This window comes from Phoxinus phoxinus (assembly GCF_949152265.1).
Source record: "Phoxinus phoxinus genome assembly, chromosome: 3".
Lineage (NCBI taxonomy): Eukaryota > Metazoa > Chordata > Actinopteri > Cypriniformes > Leuciscidae > Phoxinus > Phoxinus phoxinus.
Genome location: NC_136878.1, coordinates 34,203,827 through 34,217,769, shown reverse-complemented (window position 1 = coordinate 34,217,769; position 13,943 = coordinate 34,203,827). Strand labels below are relative to the sequence as shown.

The window sequence follows — 13,943 nt, the reverse complement described above, 5'->3', positions numbered from 1 at the left end:
TAAAAATAATTCCTTTAAACCATCACGCTAAATATTCCACCACTGTAAAGAAAAAGCACATGTTTAAGATGTTTGATAGTTCCTTTTTTATTCTTCTGTTCATACATTTATTTTGATCAAGCATTGAATAAACAGAATTTGTATTATGCCTTTAAAGATCTTCTGGACAAGGACATTTGTATCTGTCACATAAGGAGGTAAAACAAGGATAAGTAAGGTAAACAAGGTCTATCTCAGTTGAGAAATGTTAGGTAGTATGAAGTGTTTGTAGGCAGCTTGAAGCATTTGCATTTTACATTAGAACAAAAGAACACAAACAACCCCGTCTCATTGCCCCAACAAACCCTTAGGATTACATTTTCAAACCAGTCATGGCCCGTTGCAGTGGGTCAGAACTCCAGAAATCATGGTTCCAACCCAGGAACCAGCCTGTGAATGTGGGAGGTTCAAAACCCTGCTTCACTGTAACAATGGGAGTTCTCTTGTCCCTATTGGCAGGATCCGATTCAATATATTTGACCGCTAAAGTAAGAAAAGACAAGGATGAAGATAAATCATCAAATAATGAAAGCAGCAATGTTGCAAAAAAAAAAAGGGGTCTTTCTCACCTGAAGTCGAAGTTTCACTTTTTTCATCCTCATTGGCTTCATTTCCAATCCAAACAAAGACCTACGAGACAATGATTTCAAGCATGGAAGGCATTATATTTAATTTCCTTTATAGAGTACATTTTATTGCAAGTGTCACTGTGTATATACATATACATATATATATATATATATATATACACACACACAGGTTTACCTGATCCCAGGTGTCCAGGATCATGATATCATCTGGAGCCAAGTCCTCCTGTGTCATCTCTCCTGGCACCTCTTCAATCTAGATTGGTACAGAACAAACAAAAATTGTGAACTATGAAAGCAGGCATTTCAGTGATCAAAGCTCCAGCATCCCTGCGACCCTGCAGAGGATAAAGCAGCATGGATAGATTTCAGTGGACTATAATTAAATTAAACCACATCTCTTTTTCAATTTAAGAACAGTGAGGAGCATTGACTTTTTTGGAACTCATAGTCTTGTTTACTACAATCGTGTTTAGATTCTTGGCAACATGGAAACTCACAAGGAAAAGTCCTGTCTTGTTAGAGCATGCAAACAGCTTAGGAGGATGGGTGTCCATTTTGTTCTTAAGCCTTTCAGAGGTGCGATACTCTGTTTTTCCTCCAAGAGTGCTCCAGAAGTCATCTACGTAGAAATTTTAAAAATATTTGTTCTAGAAGGGTTCTTTAATCATTTGAAATGCAATGTCATATAAATGCATTAAAACACTCCTCTACCAATGACTGTACACCCACCTCCCTCTGCTCCTTCTGATATCTCTGAAAGATCCACTCCTAAAATACTGCCAAGCTTTTTGGCTCCATTCTTTTCTGCATCACTTATACCCTGACCCAGCCACAGCGTAGAGCCTGAAGGAGTCACCAAAACAAAGGCATCGTTGGAGTTGAGGCTGGAGGCCACAGCGTCAACCTGTTTCAGGCAAAGTGAACAACTTTTGTACAAGGAGAACCAATTTTGCATACATTTTCAAATGAAGAACAATAGACAAAAACGAATCATACAACGGTACAGCTAAAACACACGACTCGTTGACTCACCTCAACAGCTCGGGTGTGCCCAGCAGTGTTGGCACGCACTTGGAAAAGGCGGACTACAGGAGCTTGTGATTGGCCACCCTCTCGTGAAGTCCCACCCTTGTGCACCACCATTGGTTGCCCACCAAAGATACTCATGAGGTGAAGGGGTTCTTTGCCTTGAATTACTCGAACCTTAATAAACATGCACATTCAAGCTGGTGTTACGGATTTGTTTTAATGGTCTATGTCAAACAATTCTGCTCCAATCCTAATTAAGCACAACAACCTGCAAATCAAGGTCAGGATTGCTAGAAACCTTCAGGCAAGTGTGTTGGGGCAGTTTGGAGCTAAACTCTGCAGGACATTAGCCCTCAAGGAGCATGTTTGGACAACTGGTCTACAATTTATTAGATTACATGTAGAAGGTGAATATTGTAATCATTAAATACACCAAGCAAGTGTCACCTGCACAGCACTTCCACCAAGCTCTGCATCTAGATGAGCAGCTAGAATGGCAGAAGCTCCTCTTTCATCTTGACTGGACTCTTCCCCCTGCCTGTGGACAAACAAAATGTAATGAACCTCTGCAGTGATGACTCATCCTATTGACGAACAGAGGCCTAGCCTGGTGGGGCTAAGAGATAATACTCAAAGACCATTGTTTTCTGTTACCCGAGTGTTCTTGTGTAACATGAGCAGACAAAGCCCTTGGCTTAAGACCAACTCCTTAGACATTCAGTGTTTATTTTCCAGGTTCAGGATTCATAAAGGACTGAATGGAATCCAGAAGTAGGTCTGTAGCTCTTACCATATATATATAATCTGCCCCTGACGTCCCCCATGCCTGTAGGTGTACAGGATGATGTAACTATCTCCTCCAAAGAACTGCCCAAGAATGGATGAGTCAACTGGAACCTTGTCTGATCCCTCAATGCGCCAGATCTTTCCAAAGCAATGAAACAAGACAAATTGTCCATTCATTTGTCTTCTTAAAAATCACTTGATAGTTGCAATCTGTTACACAACTACAGAAGACGTTTACCTTTAACTCCCCCTTCCCGTCATCTACCATTCCATGTTGAGCAGCCATTGCTTCTGATTTGTGCAAAGATGATGCATCAAAGGGCACTTTCTTGATCTTGGCAATTCTGTTGGGCACATAGGCTTGTCCCATACCTTTTGTCTGCTCTGGATCATGCCAGAACTTAAAGAACTGTTTGAAAAGAGGAGTCTCTCCATTCTCAGGGATGATCTGGACCTCAGTGTGTTTAGGATAGCCCATCTTACTAATGAAGTCCTCGGCAGCTTTCATACCTGCACTCCGTTCTTCTTTATTAGCCTCTTTACCTGTTTTATTAAAGAAATATAGGTAAAGATTTACATTTAGGCATGTCCCAAGATGCAAATTTTGAATAAATTTGAATTATCTGCTAAGCTGACCTTTCCAAACAAATATCTTGCCATTGGAACCATGGTCCAAGATAAAGCAGTCAGTGGACTGCAGTTCACTCTGGGAAAAGGGGTTCTCTTCAGCCACCAAAGTGACAGACATAGTCCCACTGGCACTTGACACCTGAGCAAAAATGACCACAAGAATTACCCATTTTGTGGATTTAGGATAATTCCTCAGTGAAAAGCTAAAGTATAGCTTCCTGTACCTTGTACAATTTGGCCGACTTCCTGTTGGATGCGTCAGTCTTCGTGTCTTCAGACTGCGCATCAGGAAGATCAGGCTTTGGTCCAAGAATCTGATCAAATATAGTACAGCACTCATTCAGAACAAAATACTGAACACTTACTAAAGGCTGCAATACACTACATGACTTTCCCCCCAATTTGTAGACACTGGAAGAGTCAACACCAGTTGAGGAAGTCAGCCAGTTTAGTTCGAAGATATTACAAATGTTTACATTTTTAAGTCAATTTTAGAACGCATGTGGCTTTTCTTAGTCCTGTGTCTTGAACAATTGAGGGACATTTCTCTATTTGAGATTGTTGTATTCGGAACAACTTGAATGTCTAGTAGTGTGATCCTCAGTCAATCAGTGTACGATGGTCAGTTCTGATGCATGTCTAGTGTTTTAAGAGCTGTTCAGATTTTATAAGTTTTGTAGTGTATTCCAGCCTTAAGGCACTAACCTATATCAAAAATGAGTGAATAAAACATACTCATACTAAAACATATACTAACCGCTAGTATCTTCTCATTCTCTGATCCTTCTTCACATACAAAAAGTTTTGCTCTCCCACAACGCTCATTATCTCGAATATCTTTGGAAACATTGGTGGCCTTCAGTCTTTCAAACTGGTTACACTTGGACCCACACCACTGGTATATCTCCTGATGCAAGTATAAAATAAATAGCATGAATACATTATGATAAAATTATGATTTGATAAAATGCAAAAGAGAAAAGAAGCAGAACATTAATTCATATCTTTCACCTGTCCAAAGTCTAGGATGAAACAATCACCCTGGTTGAAGCTAGCCCAACTCACAGGTACTTCAATTGCCCGGATTACACGTCTGCCACTCACATGGAGAACTCGCTTCACATTCACTGCACCAGAAGCTATGTGTTTGAATCCAGAGGCAACTCCACCTTGCTGAAGAAATACAAATCAGTTTGATAAGTAAAATGACATCTGTGGTTTTGTTATGAACCAAGTATCCAAATACATTTTGTGCATCAAAGCATTGTAAATTGAATAAATCTACCTACCATGTACTTGAGGCCTGATTTGAAGTAGCCTACAAAGGTTTTTGACTCATATCCCTGGACCTCTCTGTACTGGATGGGTTTTCCTCCAAGGAAATCATCCATTTGGATGGTGAAGATAGCAGCGGCCCCACTCTCATCCATTGTGCATGCATCACCTGGAGAAACCATTTAACAATGTTCATAAACAGGTTTTCAATAAAAGTGGTCACAGTGGACAACTTATAGGCTATTTACGTTAACCACAGTATTACCTATCCAGAAGTGAACGTCATATTGTAGACTCCCAGACTTTTGTTTTATGGTATTGAGGATGAGGTAGGTATCACCTGTGTAGAAGCCACCATGAAGACTATGAGGAACAGGCACCAAATCCATGTTTTCAATCCTCCATACCTGCAGGCCTGTCTGCTTTCCTGCTTTCTCAAATTCAGGGTGGTACACCATGGTGCTGTAAAAAATTTTTTTTTTATAATATTTATATACAATAGCCATATTTTGCATACTTGTGTTCCACATGGTCTAATGTTTATAAATTAAGTAGAGGAAGGGTGGTGTACTTTGTTCTCTTTGATGGAAGCTGATGATAATGTATTTCATGGGAAACAAAGGCAGTTCCTGTCTATATGTCTAGAACACTTTTTCTACATCTCAAAATAATTCTAATGCTTTGTCAGTCAAACTGCTCTCTCGGTAATGCCCCAGGCAGATGTTTCCACCCCCACTGGAAAAAGAAGGATCAGAAAGGGTGGGGTCTCTCTCACACTTACACTTTTACACTTACCGATTCTCTAAGACTTGCCATTGTATGTCATTCAGTAGCCTAGTAGACAATAGTACAGGGCAGGCCAGGTTAAAGTTAATAAGGTAAAAGTTACCCTGCTGACGTAATTGATATATAATATAAATTATATAGATAATATATATATATATATAAAATGAAGGCATTATATACTTTTTTTGCACATATACACCCAAGATACCTACCCTGAATCAATTACGGATGCTTTCAGAGATGCTTGAGAAAAGTAAATAATTAATAGCAACATCAGATGCACTGAAAGGTGACTGTATCAGGAACTTATCAGGAATGAATGCTTTTCAATTAACAAAAACATCATCGATAAGAATATACATTCGCTTCTTAACTTATAAATAAATATATTATGCCTACCTGTTGGGTAATCTTCCTTTTAAGGTATTATCAGCAGAAGAGTCTGGGGCCGAGGCGACAGCAGTATGTTTGAGCAGTGAGCTTCCGCAAGTACTGGGAGTAACAGCTTCAGGTGTGTTTTATTTGCATATGAAACCCCTCCTCTTATTAGAAACAGACTTCAAAGATGCGTTTCTTTCAGGAAGAAAGTTTGCGGTTTAATATGAAATAACAGTTATAATATAATTTAGGTTTAAATGCACATTAAATGTTTGCAATGATTTAGTTAATGCGTTTTATCGCACTCGCACCAGTCGTAATAAAGCAGTGGGTGCCATTATTAGGCCTACCCATGACCATGAAGGTTTAAAATGGCGTGTAATAGCCTACGATTGTCTTAAGTCTCTAGGCATTCAAGCATGGGGCACATTGCATTTTATGAAACATAACTAAAATGCACAACAGAATACAAAATATAATAAAACCATTACCCAGGCCAACACATAGCCTACTACAAATAAAAGTAAAAATAAATAAATAAATATCTATATATATATATTATATTTGAAACACGACTTGCCTCGACCTGACATTTCTGGATAAATACACTTTTTGGCTTTCTCACAAAACCAAACGTCTTCCCTTTATGCTAACCTAGTTTCTCTGTTGGACAGTGTCATTTTAGAAAAAGCTGTTGATTAAATTTATAACCATTTGATCTCATATTTAGTTTTTAGTTTTTTTTCCTGAACTGACGATTATTTTCCTCGTCCATTTTTGTTAGTCCAGTAGAGGGGTGTGTGTTTGCCAGTTTTATCTTCACTAGAGGTGAGTGTATGGTGCTGTTGTTGCTCCAGTAGAAGTCGCTGCTCTCACTGTTTTCATCGCAGTAGCACTTTTAGAGGAAGAAAGCGACCGGACGGCTCACACTCGCCGATAACCAACCCACACCTCCAAAAACCACTTGAATTAATATTTTAGGTAAAGGATACACACATCTCAAGATCATTTTCACCATATTGCTTTTCAGAATTGCTTGATACTAACGACTGACACTGTTTTTAACGCTTTACGTGCCCCATTTTTGGGAGTAGCTGTTAGCTTTAGCATCTCTGGGTTTGGTTCAGCGCGAGGTCAGCTAACGCTAACTAGCCCTTTAATGCTCAACATTAACACATTTATCGTCTAAAATACGACACGGAAACGCAAGGGTCGCTGACATACGGGTTAAAACATTACTTTGGAGTGATTTATATTAGGTGTGGTCTTGCTTATAGCTGTGAAACCTTTGACAGGAGTGTGTGATTAGCTGATTAGTCAGTCATGGCGCTGGCTGATTGTAACGTTAGTGCTGCAGCAGTGTTTATGCTGCTTTAGCTCAGTGTCACGTTACTCTTTGCCTGTATACATTTCAATTTACATAACTATCGTGCTTGCTTGTCACTTATACATCATTATTATCCTGAATTTGCTTTGTCCTGATCTCTCACTACCGAGTTTTGGCGATCTTATGGTGGAAAAGGGAAATGTGCCTTCAGACAATAGTAGGACATTCGGTCAGCTGAGCGCTGCTTGATTACTGTCAGTGTGGTTTCATTTTGTTGTTGTGAATGCTGTATATTTGATTTATTTCGACTGTTTGACTGTTGGCTTAATTTTAAGGTTTTTACATATTTTTTCTTTCTGCTTTCCAGTGCAAAAATGACGACTGCACCATATAACTATTCCTATATTTTCAAATATATCATTATTGGTAAGTGAGCAGTTTGTTTTCCACAATTCTATCTATCTATCTATCTATCTATCTATCTATCTATCTATCTATCTATCTATCTATCTATCTATCTATCTATCTATCTATCTATCTATCTGTGTTATAGATGTTCTATAATATAAAATTATTTTTTGGACGTTTGGTTTGGCTCATGTGTGATTATTTGTTGTTTATAGGTGACATGGGGGTTGGAAAGTCATGTTTACTCCACCAGTTCACAGAAAAGAAATGTAAGTGCCAAAGGTGGTATGAATTACACTAAAACAAGGAATCCTTAAAGGTGCAGTAAGCGATTTTTGGTAAATGCTGTTGATTTTTTTTAAATCACCAAAAAAAAAAAAAAACACTCAAAAGGATCACACCCCTATCTTGATGCCTCCGCTCCCACATTCATGTACATGCAATGCAACACAGACTAGAATCTGCTGTGCCTGCCGCCCGAGGGTATGATGTAATCAATAAGTGAAAGCAATTAGTGTAACTATGATAATTCATGTCGAATATCTAACTGTTATTTAGCTCCTTTTAGTGTTGTCAAAAGTACCGACTTCGGTACCAAGTCGGTACTGAAATTTTAAAAATGTGACGCTTTGAGCGCTGTTGAGCGGAATCGTTAACACCTCGGAATGGCCGGCCATTGTCACGTGCTCATCAAATATGTCTGTGATTGGCTACAATGATCAGCGCTTCAAAAACATGTTGTAAATATACATCAATAACGCTCTTCAGCGAGCGATTACACAGATACACACGGGAGCGTTTGAAAGCAGGCGTCTATCAGCGGATCGATCCACTGGCCCTGATAGACGCCTGCTTTTGCTTTCAAAACACTTTCAAACACTTCCGTGTGCTCTCAAACGCTCCCGTGCGTTGATCATTGTAGCCAATCACAGACATATCCGATGAGCTCCTGAACACAATGGCCAATCAGAGGTGTTTATGATTACGCTCAACAGCGCTCAAAGCGTCACATTTTTTTAATTTCAGTACCGACTTGGTACCGAAGTCTGTATTTTTGACAACACTAGCTCCTTTACTCCTTAAATGGCAAAGTCATCCCTTCCAACCCCAAAAAAACAAACAGTTTTCACGAACAGGTCCCTACATAACACGATAGTCCAAAGTAACTAATATATTACAAATGTGACAGGATTAAGGGGCTATAGCGATCACTAATAGGGGAACCAAAAGAAAAATCATATATTATTCATTCATTCATTCATATATTAGGAGTGTTATTTCACATTTCGGACACACTTCGGGAGCCAATGCTTGAAACAGGCGGTGGAGGAGATTTAGTCTTTCCAGGCTTATAATAATAATGTGAATGAACAACCAAGCGAAGATGACACACGAGTATATATTCAAGCAAAAGACACATCTTAGTTCTGTGAAACACAACAAAACCAACGTTATTCATGTATCGAGAAGAAATAAGCAACCTCGGCATCTGTTTTCAGGCCTTCCCACACCTTAAGGTCTCTCCAGCGTTAGAAAGCTTCTCCGATATTAACGCGGGTCCCACCCATAGACTGTAAAAAAAATATGGTCGTAGTGTCCGTGACGTCACCCGTAGGTTTCTGAAGAGCATTTTTGAAGCCTAAAGTGGGCGGAGCCGGCCGTCGCCATCTTGGCCTCGCGTCACCGCTCGTCACTCCCGGATAACAGAATATGGGCAAAGAGGCGGAGCTGAGGAGCCTGGCTATCTGAAACCACGCCCACCTAGCGCGACGTTATGGAGTTAGCTCTATGAGTTAGCTCCATGGTTAGCGCAGGCTTGGGAGCTAATGCTATATGCTACTCACAGTACCAAGTCTGCGACTGCACAGGGGCTCGCGCTAAAGTGACACTGACAGTTGATTATTAAAATCAGAATGCCAATTAAAAAGGTCCTGTTTTTGCCCTTCGAAATATTATAATAGTTAAAAGACATAGCTACAAGTGAGACTGTGTATCGTGATTCTGTACAGCTATTCTGCTAGTTGAAAATGTATTATGCAGTAACTTTACAATATTACTCTGTGTGTGTGTGTGTGTGTGTGTGTGTGTGTGTGTGTGTGTGTGTGTGTGTGTGTGTGTGTGTGTGTGTGTGACCGTGATTATGTGCATACATGTCAGTCACTCTTTTATTACAGTCTTTGGTCCGTCAGCGACAGCGCGGCATCGCTCGTCAAGTTCGTAGAGAGCTTTATTATTCAGTCCATTTTAAATTCTGATTTTGGCCGCATCTCAATTCTCAAATGGGTCAAAACATAGATATATTACCTATGAAGTTCAAGTAAATGCGCTAGAGATCCGCACTCATTCAAGGATGTGCATTTATTGCATGGACGGAGAAACAGACATCTGCAGGATTTCATCTGACCGTACATAAGCATGTTATAATCTGTCCCAGAGCAACGGCACCGCAGGACGAGTGTAGCCTTTATATCTACAGACGCTTTTAAATCTGAAAACTCCAAAAAGCAACGAAATTGTCAGTCCTCCATTAGTGCATGTTCACCGAGGAAAACAACTGAAATACAGCGCTGGTCGTTCTCTCGAACGATACTTGACGACAACGGCGGAATCCGAAGGCATGGGCGAAGTAATGGGTGTATTAAATTATATTAAATAATACCGAAAAAAAGCACAAACACGGCAGAGATGGCAAGTTCAGCAGCTGGAGTTTGCTGAGGTGAAGTGACGGCTAACAGGCTAGCATTTACATCAACGGGAATCCACCTGTCACTCAAAAGTGGACACACCCTTAATTTTGCAGAACTTTAAATATTAATGAACTAAACGGGTAAGTTATAAAAAAATTCACCCCCCTCACAGTTGTTATGAAGGGCAAAATTAGCTGTATAGACCAAAGCCACAGAGAGAACCAGGCTGTAAACATGTTTTTTTCTGCTGTAAAGTTGGGCATTTTAACATGGGGGAGATACAGATTTGACTCCCTTCTGCAGCCAACCTCAAGCGGCCAGTCGATGAATTGCTGTTTAATTCACTTCCGTGTTGGTTTCAAGAGAGAGACGGGGAGGTTGCCGCTTGGTCCCACCTCTTGTCTGATCGTAACCCTTCTTTTAAAAGTTATATTCCCCTGGCCAGTTCCTCTTTTGTATTTTTCCTGCCATCTCTCTCTTTCTGATGTCTGTCTTGTGCACTGAGCTCTCTCTCTCCTCCCCCATCATGAGTGGATACGCCCCCTGCTGCTGATTGGCTACAAGTGTGTCTTGGTGCGGTTTCCGATCCACTTTTCAACAGCATTTTTCAAAAATCGCTTGCTGCACCTGCTTATTGAGGCACAGGCTAATATTAAATACGTTTGGAATTTCTAATATGCAAATGTATTACTTAACAATGTGACATCGCCAACTACTGGCCTGGCATGCATAATATGGCATTTTTAGTCGTTTATCCGGATCGGTGTGTACAGTGATCATTTTGATAAGTTCTTGTCTGTATGCAAAGAAAAAACATCTCAGATTTTAGTACATCGTTGTCATGTGAACATAGCCTTAATATATTCACTTGCAAGAATTAAAAGCTTCAAAATAAGTTCTTCATTACTTGAATAACTTCTACTTTGTATCTTTTTAGTTATGGCTGACTGTCCTCATACAATTGGTGTTGAGTTTGGCACACGGATAATTGAAGTGAGCGGGCAGAAGGTGAAGCTTCAGATTTGGGACACGGCAGGCCAGGAGAGATTCCGCGCTGTCACACGCAGCTACTACAGAGGAGCCGCCGGGGCCCTCATGGTGTATGACATCACCAGGTAGACCAATATTCCTACATACAGGTCACATGTTCAATACTATCTTTCGAACTGCGCTTTTTATTATTTAAGCCTCAAGGAAAATATGTGATTCGTGTTGTTTTTTGCAGGCGAAGCACGTACAACCACCTCAGCAGTTGGCTGACTGATGCCAGGAATCTCACCAACCCCAATACTGTACGTTTATTTTAACTATAACTTAAGCCCAAACTTAGTACACATGATGCTTTTCCATTTTGTTAAAATAATGTTGGGGCTTCATACATATTTTAACTGCAGATGTGGTTTGCATGAAGAGCAACGGGACAAAATCTAAATCTTTCCTCAGGTGATCATTCTAATTGGTAACAAAGCAGACCTAGAAGCCCAGCGTGATGTCACATATGAAGAGGCCAAGCAGTTTGCTGAAGAAAACGGTAAGGTGGTTGCAATTTAAATGAACAATTCATATCTTTAAAGAATCTTTAACCTTTAAATTAAAATACAAAAAAGAATCTCCCAAAATCATATTTCTTTCTATTTTCCCTTAAAAACTGTTTTTATTGAAGAACATATAGTTCTGTAATATAGAACAACACTTCTGGAATAACAAAACGACTTGGGGTTAATTTAATATATTAAATTAAATATGAATAATTCATTGTACTTTGCTGTGGGGGTGGGATGGTTTTTAGTTCATTTATTGTTGTTGTTAACTGAAAAGCTCAGATCAAAATGATAAAGTGGTCCACTGTTGAATCGACTTCAAGGCTAATACATTGTCAGACATCCCACACTCACTACAATCTTTTCAAACAGGTTTGTTATTCCTTGAGGCAAGCGCAAAAACGTAAGTGGCCTTTAGAACATCTGCCATCAGAGCGTACGCACGTAATTTGTCAAATTCCCAGTGTGATATTACAGTTCTCTTTAGCATCTCTGCATATGTCCATCCAACAGAGGTGAGAATGTGGAGGATGCTTTCCTTGAAGCCGCAAAGAAGATCTACCAGAACATTCAAGACGGCAGCCTGGACCTGAACGCGGCCGAGTCAGGGGTCCAGCACAAGCCTACCGCCCCCCAGGGTGGGCGGCTTAGCAGTGACGCACAGCCTCAGAAGGAGGGATGCAGCTGTTAATGACCATGGAGACTTCACTCTCTCCGTTTCTCTATTCCTCCCCCTCCCAGATCCCACCTCTGACTCCCTCTGTATCTAAAAGTCTTTCCCCTTCCAGTATGTTTGCTCATGGAGACTGGGGCCAGATGGCTCTGCGTGATGGAGGTGTAACATAATTCATGCTCTCTTCTTTCCCACCTCCCCTTCTTCTCTGTATTCCCTCACTTGTTTTGCTTGTTTCTCATACGCACACATCCCAGTGCTCCCATTAAGCACTCAAGGGAGGACGGCTCCTCCACTGAACACTAATCCTGAAGAGAGAAGATGATTGTCGATAAACTGAAGAAATGCTGGGTTTATCCTTTACAGATGTGATGTGCATAACTATAAACTAAACATCTCATGTACAGGGGCTGTCTGAATACTAGAGTAATGTAAATGAAATGGAAATATTGGCAAACGTTATTCGTGTTGAAGTGATCAGGAGGACATGCATCAACATTGTATGTAACATTTTGTTAAAAATCTAAAACTGAAATATTGTATTCTGTTTTAAATTAGAGTTTTTGCAGTTCACATCCAATCACCAAATATTTATCCCTGTTTGTACCTATTCAGGAAATAATATACATGTACTATAAAAGATTAGTATTGTTTTGAGGAGAATCTCAATGGAAGGTCCATTGTAAAAAAAAAAAAAAGATCCGCTATGGCTTTGGTCGTTTCAGACACAGTTATTTTAACTTAGTAACTGGTATAGTAATATATTGAAGAGGCTGGGACACATTTTAGGTCCTGAAGAATGTTTTCCGCACTTTGCAGTTTTGATTAGGTTTTTTCCAAGGGCCTGGAGCTGGTTTTGTGTTAAGATCTTAAGTCTACAAGGTTTCAGATCCCCTTTCGGGCTGTTTTTGAGCATCCGTAAACATTTCAACACCACAGTAGCTTAAGAAACAGACCAGCAGGAGAAACATGTACTGAATCTTCAGGCCCTGCAAATTGTCATCATATCAAGATATTCATAATGTTTTTACATTGATCATTTCAGTTGCCTTATGCTTTGCTTCTGTTCACTCTGATGTGCTGCCCTTTTTATTCATAATCCTCATGTAGCTTTTATCGAAAGAATTCCAGCGATTCACTTGTAATAGAGATTTTGCCTTTTCAAAACATTCCATTAAATTGATTTCCAAACACTGGTCATCTTTTGCGCTGAGCTGAGTTTCTTTAAGGTTGCTTAAGCATGATGCACGATACGACTCCTTTTACAGGCATCATGGTTTCCCCCAATCCAAAGGGAGTTCATAAAACCCTACAATTTATGAATATGTAACGAACAGGCCACCACAGCATGAGAAATATCATTGTGGGAAAATTCAGCCCTGATCCGATTAGTACAGCAGCTTGAAAAAACAACTTACAAAAAGCTGATGCGACAACCAGCAGTTTTCTTTTTTCCATAGATGCACATTTGCAGTGGACCGATAAAAAGGCAAAAACAAGCACTCCAAATATGATTTTTCTATAAAAATTTGTGTATTACAGTAGATTTTAGATGTTTTGTAAACTGAAAATCCATTTTTAATTTGTGTTTACTGTCTTGCTTTTTTCACATCTTAATGACATCTGCAAAAATTAATCTTCTGCTCTTGAACTCAAGTATGTCTTCTGACTGTAAGTGACTTTTATTTGTAATTATGTTAATAAAGACAATACTGTAGACTTGAGTTTTTGTCCACATACACGATTGATCGAACTGTATATGAGCAATAATGAGAGACTTCTTGGAACACAAGA

At 39.7% G+C, this 13,943-nt stretch overlaps 2 protein-coding genes across 2 annotated transcripts; one reads left to right on the top strand and one right to left on the bottom strand.

Moving 5' to 3' along the window:
* Positions 1–352: 352 nt before the first annotated feature.
* Positions 353–6,301, bottom strand: gsnb (gelsolin b; the record flags this gene model as incomplete). The annotated part of the gene is made up of 17 exons (XM_079608303.1): positions 6,225–6,301; positions 5,535–5,708; positions 4,615–4,811; positions 4,364–4,518; positions 4,086–4,247; positions 3,832–3,981; positions 3,299–3,388; positions 3,081–3,213; positions 2,683–2,987; positions 2,449–2,582; positions 2,106–2,196; positions 1,662–1,832; positions 1,359–1,533; positions 1,127–1,248; positions 805–882; positions 609–669; positions 353–522 (listed from the first exon to the last, which is right to left on the bottom strand). The coding sequence occupies exons 3-17, from the start codon at positions 4,805–4,807 to the stop codon at positions 353–355; spliced, it is 2,190 nt and encodes a 729-aa protein (XP_079464429.1). The 5' UTR covers positions 4,808–4,811; positions 5,535–5,708; positions 6,225–6,301.
* On the top strand, positions 6,298–13,873 carry rab14 (RAB14, member RAS oncogene family). Its single transcript, XM_079608305.1, has 8 exons — positions 6,298–6,494; positions 7,208–7,266; positions 7,464–7,517; positions 10,873–11,050; positions 11,161–11,227; positions 11,379–11,466; positions 11,849–11,879; positions 11,990–13,873. The coding sequence occupies exons 2-8, from the start codon at positions 7,215–7,217 to the stop codon at positions 12,165–12,167; spliced, it is 648 nt and encodes a 215-aa protein (XP_079464431.1). The 5' UTR covers positions 6,298–6,494; positions 7,208–7,214; the 3' UTR covers positions 12,168–13,873.
* The last annotated feature ends 70 nt before the right edge of the window (positions 13,874–13,943 follow it).

Excerpts from the sequence above, each read along its gene's own strand:
- rab14 (XM_079608305.1), top strand. The coding sequence starts at position 7,215 with ATGACGACTGCACCATATAACTATTCCTATATTTTCAAATATATCATT. Across the intron at positions 11,051-11,160 it reads ATGGTGTATGACATCACCAG|GCGAAGCACGTACAACCACC; the intron begins GTAGACCAATAT and ends TGTTTTTTGCAG. Across the intron at positions 11,467-11,848 it reads GCAGTTTGCTGAAGAAAACG|GTTTGTTATTCCTTGAGGCA; the intron begins GTAAGGTGGTTG and ends CTTTTCAAACAG.